General features: G+C 36.0%; 1 protein-coding gene across 5 annotated transcripts in view; it reads right to left on the reverse strand.

Annotated features, from left to right (window-relative positions):
* Positions 1-7,794, reverse strand: part of FBXW7 (F-box and WD repeat domain containing 7) — a 200,450-nt gene that overhangs the window by 61,311 nt on the left and 131,345 nt on the right. For all 5 annotated transcript variants that reach the window (XM_084856270.1, XM_084856267.1, XM_084856268.1 and 2 more), the window contains 2 exons: positions 5,048-5,130; positions 1,903-2,044 (listed from right to left, as the gene is read on the reverse strand). In XM_084856270.1, the coding sequence (XP_084712396.1) occupies positions 1,903-2,044; positions 5,048-5,130 (225 nt within the window). The remainder of the gene's footprint in view (positions 1-1,902; positions 2,045-5,047; positions 5,131-7,794) is intronic.

Consider the following 7,794-nt stretch of genomic DNA (forward strand, 5'->3'; position numbering starts at 1 on the left):
TTACTCAAGCAAGCTTTACTGCTCCTAGTACCATGCGTTAGACATATAAATTCAAGGTCATCTTATAGCCCAATAATGCTTATAATCAGAGAGTCATTTCCTTCCGAAGCTTCGTGCTATGTGTGAACTGGTGCTAACATTGTATATTGTACAATTGGCAGCTCTTGTATACTCAACAGCTCTGCCATATTAGAAATTTGAAAGAGATGTTCTTTTGAATTTATTCAACATACAATAACCAAGGCAGATGTACACCCTGCCCTTCTGGCACCTTTAGAACTGGTACACTTTAATTTCATTTGCTTCCATGTTTGTGGTGCACTACAATTTGGTTTTAATACCAGTGTTATTCTTCCATTATCTGAAATGATCAGTGGTCGGCTCTTTCACTCACAGAGGGTAGGATCTTTGAGGCTTAGAAAATACAGTTGAATGACTAGTGAAGAATCAACAGTTTCAAGATTTAGGCCACCAATTTTAGATCCCTGGTATCTAAAATGTTCACTCCACTTCCAAGCACAACAATTTGAGCATCAAATCTGTCTTAAGTAACCTCTGGAGCTTACAAGGTAAGCTTACACTTGTGCAAGGGGACTTTCTTACTCTTCATCCACAGAGTAGGCCCCTATGTCCACTGAAAATCTCCCCTGAAGGTTGGAGGACCCTCAGGAAAGGTCTGGGATGGAGAGTTGCAGTAGGAGAGGGGAAATTGCGAAAAACTGGGCTGAGGTAGCTTGTGTGAATGGGAAGCTGCTATTGCAAATGGTCTCCACTTGATTTGGGGTGATTCCCCAGTCCCCCTGCAGCTTCACACACCACATTCTAGGCCTTCCTTGAGCCCCCCCCCCCCCCCAGGAAAGGCTTTTCAGAGAGTACAAGGAATGCAGTAAAAGGAGGGGGAGGGGGAAAGCCCGCTTGTGTAAGCAGACTTCTGAATTGTGCAAATGCTCACATAGCACTGGATACAACCCACTTATTAAACTGAAGGGTAAACTCTATTTTATTAGGGAAATGTATAATTGGGGGGAAACAAAAACTATTTCAAAATTTTCTTCTTTCTGAGGCAAGAAGTGACTTAATTTATTTTGTCAATTATTTTATTTGTTAACTGGACAATGTTGACTATGAACGCTTTTATTAAAGAATTCTTTCTATCCAAACTATTGGAAGAAAGGTTACTACTAGAGATACAGCATTTGCATTAAATCTGAGAAACTGATTGCTGATCATAATGGCAGTAATTTCTAATGCTGGCTCATTTCTCCTTTTTATAATGTTTTAGAAGTAATCTTCAGTTTATAGATTCCTATAAACACACTGAATTGCTGGTTATTTAATTTAGCTCTGCAAAGATACATTAACTTTGTTTATAACTGTGGTGCAGTACTAGAAACGACAGAGAGAGAGTTAAGTTACTACAGTTACACAGCATTTATTTCTATTGGTGAATACCATTTCATTTTACAGTTTTTAACCAGAGCTGCATTTAAGGGTTCCTATATAGAGAGATCTCATTCCATTTCTCTTTTTAATCTTTGACATATTTCAAAGAGGCAAAGAATAATAATATTCATTTTCATTCATAATTAAGATCTCTAAAACATTTTAAAATAGTCTTCTCAATATTTTGCTTCTAAAAACATTTAATTATCCTAATAAATCCAGGTAATCCCTACCCTTACATACTTCTTGTAAAAGTCTTTGTATTAACATTTAAAACAGCAAGATATATAAAACAAGTTGCATACAGTTCATTATTACAAGGGGAGGGGAGGAAAGCAAAATGGTGTGACTATACTGTTACTAGCTACATTTATTCTAACAAGATTCTCTCTTAATTCATGACAAGCTATTCAAAACTACTCCAGACAGTTAGCTAGTCAAACTCAAAATGCTGTCTACCTGAAACATTTTCAGCCATTCTTGAAGCCCTGTTGGTGGCTGGATAGATGTAATTCTGCGCCGTTGCTGTCCTTGACCATTGGCTGCTCTCAAGTCTCCAAAAGTAGTAGGTGTTGCTGAGCAAGGCACAAGCCCAGTAGTGCTAGAGCAGAAAAGAGGCCAATGCAGTTCTCAGAAATATTAAGTATAGTACAATATTAACAAACTCATCACTATTCAAGCAAATTTCATTATTATTTGCCCAGTCTTACAAATTCATTACTTTGCTGCTATTTTAGGCTTATCTGTAGTAGCTGCATAGAGGTTAGAATAACTTAAACAAAATGCAAGATAACAATACCTAGGGGTCATCAAGTTTAGCTTCACTAACGAGCAGGGGTGCTATAGCCTGGGATCCAAGGAACTATTTTAGGTGCATAAGAGGGCTTGTAGTCACTCAGTAGTATTTTTGACCTTGTTTCTTTGAAGTTCAGAACCTCATGTCACAGGACAAACTATTTTTGAAAAAAACACACAGCCATGTTTAACAGAGATTGTACCAAGGGTCATACAAAGTTGTTTTTAAGAAACACAAGTCTATAGTTATTTTGGCACACAGTATCTTTCCAATTGCAAACTCAGGTAGTATCAACAGAGACAGAACCAAAACAGGGCCACTGAGAAAGAAGAGGGAGCTAGCAGAATGTTCAGGGGAACACTGAGGTTTGCAGAAGTCCACAAAAACTTGTTTTTTAAAGGCCCCCAAAACCCCAGACAGTACAATGAGAATTGAGCATGCTCAGTCATCACGGAATGTTGAGTGTCAGCTGGAAAGTAAAACACTGAAGGGGTAGGGAGTGAAATGCCCTGCTTGAGCTCCTTACAGCCTTATAGTATCCTGGGGGAAGGTATGGCTGGCTGGAACCCAGAGCAGGAGCACTCCTGTTAGGAGATGATGATATATCAGTGTTTTGTTGCACATTCCATTTGTGAATTATTAATATGCAAGTGCTTCTCCAACCCTTCAAAGCTGCATCTTGGTTTCTGTTGGTAGTAGTAGGTCTATAGAAGTTCTGGTAGTCTACAAGTTATTTCTGTATAGTTTATTTTTTAATAATATTTTAAATTCATTTCAACATACATTAAATTATACACCTCAACATTACTGTTTTCATCACTTTCTACACAAAAAAGCATTTTTAAAGTTACATACTAGAGATGGGAAGATACTAAAGTTTTAATAATTTCAACCTCTGTGGTAGATTGCTGAGTACACAAACTAAGCAATACTGTATGACCTTGTCTTCTAATTTTTGTACCTGTCATCTTACAAGATCTAAAATGCTTAAGTTAAGAAAATGCCTGACCAGACTTTGGTTACAAATTTTGGGTCTTTCATTTATAGCATGTCTGTATAGGGTATTTGACAATAAGCATGCATAATAGGAGATAGAACATTTTAGAGATGAATAAATCTAGCCAACTGAGACATATTTGCTTTTATTACACATTTCACTGGACACCTCAGATTACTATGTGTCTCTAATTTGTAAATAACATTAGCTTTAATGTAATTATAAATCAACTACAGATGCTTGGTTGCTTTTTTTTGTTCCCCACTTCTGCTAACATCGCAAATTACTGCAGGACTGCAAATGTGCAGACTGTTGGTGTGTGTATATCAAACTTTCGAATATTAAAGAGTAATATGGATGGTTTTCTAGGTCCCAGGTCCAGTCCTTAGCATCTTCAGTTAGGAGGATTTCAGGAAACTTGGCTAAGAAAAACCTCTCCTTCAGCCAGAATGGCAGACAAAACTGGTCTGGATGGACTAATGGTCTGATTCAGTATCAGGCAGCTTTTTAGGTCAACAGCATCACTTTATCATTTTAGAGAAAAATCACTATTTTATCATTATTTTATAGGCAAAATCAGGTTCAGGAAATCTGTCAGCTTACAACACCTTTTAAGAACAGAGATGAAACATTAGGGAAAATTAAATCCTTTTAAATTCACACAATTCAAAAACATAACGATGAATATCTTCAAAACGATCCTAACGTAGAACCAGTGTTCACTGTCTGAGGGACACAGCTCCACCCTACCACCCATCCCCCACACACTTAGTTTAAATGAAAGGACAGTGTTGCAGGCATTTCTGAGTTCACAATCATAGGCTACCTATGTCAGATGAACTCCAAATATCCTTCCTACAAATTCAAATCCAAGAAGATATGAAAGGGTGCATTGATTGGCAATGTCTTCAAAAACGTTAGTGTTTTATAGGAGTTCCTATGAAGGCTTTTTGGCAGTAAACTTTAAAAAAAGACAGAGATTAGAAAGTTGTGTTAGCTTGAAACGCATTAACAAGTGTCCCTTATTTCTTTAATGTGAAATACTACAGTTAATCAATTATCTACATAGCATGTTTCCTGGGGGGTTCTTACTGTTATACAATGCTAAACCTATGCATTTGAGTATAATTTATATAAATGAATATATTTAAATTCAATCTATTTAATAAGGAATTTAAAAGGTTATTAAAATCTAAACAGTAGATAAATGACCTATGGAAAGCAATCTGTTACAGCGAGAAACTTTTACAGTGATGCAGATTTGTACATGACAAAATGCAGGAGAACTGCATTTAGTTGTTATGGCAACTACCAAGTAGTGAAGTTGAATTGTATGCACCCCTGATACCGAAATTCCTAACTGAAAGAAATGAAAGGGTTGCTAAACTTACAAGCCTGCCTCATGATGAATGTACATCTCTTTAATTTATAAATGGTGCTCCATGTTGTGGAGAAGTTATTATTCAATGAGTCAGAAAGTATCATGCTGTCGTGTGCAGGACTCAAGAAATGTTGTTCCTATATTCCAACTACTACGGTAAATGGATAAATATTCTGTTCTACAAGTTTCTTCTTACAGTGGCATTGCTATTAAAGCCTGTGAAACCAGTAAAAAACATTTACAATTCAGACGTAAAAGGCTTTTGCACCTCTTAAAATGTTTTTAAATTTGGAATTTTAGTCATTTCAAGCGAGGTATGTTAGTGTAGATACTTCAATCAATTTTGTTCTGTGGTATAAACATGCAAGAGGTGAAATAGAAGATGTAGTGATGTATCTTAAACAGATGATTCACCATCACATTACATTACCTTGTATATTCTGAGACTTTGCAGGGTTTCTTTCCCAGTGAGAAAGAACGGACCTCGGAGCCATGGTCCAACTTTCTCTTCATCTGTAAAATGGGACAAGGAACAAAAGGTATGTTAGCTTGTCACCATAAGTTAGGCCTATAACAAATAGGGTGATAATGTTTTGCCTGAACCTCCATATTTTGTTAATATCACTCTGAATAACCTATTTCAATGTAAGTTTCTACTTTGCATTTTAAATTAACATAACAAAAATTCTTCTAATAACATAGCAACCTTTTGTGCAATCCTTTGCACCCTAATTACATGGCAGCTAGAACATCTCCTGCTGCATTATGATTTCTATCCACACATTTATTCATTTCAATTAGCTATTCTAGAACGTTGTTAGATAGGTGTACAAAAATTAAATTTGCATGTTCTCTGGAATGTCAGGTATGAATGCTAAAAATATACAACAGGATGGGACACTCCTTGATAATCACTTACAACTGTAGATCAGAAACATTTTATGAAGAAGCAAATAAAGCTACTTTTCTGTGTGCAGTTCCTTATATTTTTAACAACAGAATTAATTAGGATGGCTTTAGGGCAACAAGTATTTTTGTAATATGGCAATAGTAAAAATGTGTTTTTATAAATAAATAAATAAATAAATAAACCTCACACACACGCGCACACACGTGTGTGTGTGTGTGTGTGTCTGTGGGTGTTGCACTGTCAATGGCAGAAGGGTTTAATAATATATATGATGGGTTGTGTTGTTGTTTTTAAAGAAAATAGGACTTGAAAACAAGACTTGCAAATTTACTAAGAGAGAAGGGCACCCAGTAAAGCGCAGTGAATCAACCAAATCTGGTAAGAGCGATTAAAGCTTCTATATTGACTTTTAACTCAATATATATACCTCCAACTACAAATTGTAAGACTAGAAACTGTAAGAAGTCTATGCTTATCTAATATTTCTAAACAACAAATACATGAAATGCAAACTTTTTAGGTTTGACAAGATGTAGCAGCAGCAGTTCAACAGCTACATTGGCTAAGCAATATGGGATATACATGTGTTTCAGCCCAAATTTGCATATCAAGTTGGTATGTTTTATTATGATTATTTTAGGTTTTTCTTAATATGACTATTTAAAATGGGTTGGTTTCATACCAATAGTTGGCAATTGATATCAAAGATTACTGCCCTTCAAATGCAGGTTTCCTTCATTTATTCTTTCAAATTGGATATTTACTATATATTGTGGAAGCCTACTAATAGCAAAGATGACCTAGAATCTTCTAAGATGCTTTTATATTAATGAAATGAACATTCACCCAATTCTGCACTTATTCATATTTTTATGTTAATGCTTTATGTTTTATTTTCAACAATGCCCTGTTTAAATTGTTATGCTTATCTATTTCGTTTTCGAAGTAAGGAAGAAGCTCCTGATGTAGTCAACCTTATTTGTGTGCCTGTGCCTCACATGGGACAACACACAGCATGTTACCATACAGAACCAAAAAGCCCAAAGCAAGAAACAACCTTCTCTACCAGCAACCTCTCTTTAAAAAAAAGCTGAGAATAATGGAGACCATCTTTTTTATCCATGTACAGGAGACTGCTAGAAAACCCACTGGAAAGCATTCCCCATGTTAAGAAAAAGACATATTAATTTACTGTAGAGCACCCCGTTGTTATAAAAACAAAAACAAAAACTTGCCTGTTTAGAAGAAGGAAGCATATACTTGAAGCTTTTAAGCTCTATTAAAAATTAAACTGATTTTCCACTAGGGGATATCATGATATGCCAATAGTAATTTTTCTGCTTCTAGCTATGAAGTGACTTACTTTTCTTCAAAAGACAAATTGTAGGAATTACAATGGTAACACTAACTTCTACTTTAAGCAGAACTTCATTTTCTCAGAAGCATAGGATAGATTCTAAACAACAGACAGTTCCTATACCAGCCTAAGGATGCAACCAAACTCCTGTTTTCTCAATATTTGTAGGAAACTTTTTCCATCCCTTTTAGATCTGGATTGCGAAATATGCAGAAGCTCAGCACTTCATACTGTATCAAATACCCTAATAAAAATACCACTTTTATCATGCTAAACAGAAGTTTATTCCCATCAGAATGATCTAGCATAGGGATTTCCGTGAAAATAGGAAATGTGTTTCATAATAACTGAGGAAACACTAGAATCCTATAGGAAAGGGAGGGGGGTGTTTTTAGTTTTTTTAATTACAGATACTCAAGCCTGTATTCTGCTTTGCTACTGAAAATACCACTGAAATCTTTCACAGCATCTTTAAAATGCCTCTTTTATATAAGCATTACATGTAAACATCGGTACTATTTGCATCCAAGGCCACCTGAGCTAACAAAATGAAAATAAAATATCCCAGGCAACACTATAAACATACAGAAGGGCTCTCTTATTAAAAACAAGCTTAAAGTGCTGAGCTGAATGTGAAGAGCCAAAGGTAAATAGTCTGGTCTTTCTTTGGTTTCTCACACAGATTCCTAAAATAAAAGGATTTTGCATCTCATTGAGCCTTTTCATTATTTGCCTTTATTCAGCGTATAGAAGGTTAAGCATCCAGCCACACACCGGGGGGGGGGGGGAGGCAGAGAGAGATACTGCAGCCATCTCTGACGATACAGATTTTTCCTTCCTCATACATACACACGCGCGCGCGTACACACACACACACGTATATATAGGGAAAAACATACAGGTTACTTAC

The sequence above is a fragment of the Heloderma suspectum genome, chromosome 5 (genome assembly GCF_057233095.1).
Source record: "Heloderma suspectum isolate Gila_16-S chromosome 5, 16-S_ref, whole genome shotgun sequence".
NCBI classification, from domain to species: domain Eukaryota; kingdom Metazoa; phylum Chordata; class Lepidosauria; order Squamata; family Helodermatidae; genus Heloderma; species Heloderma suspectum.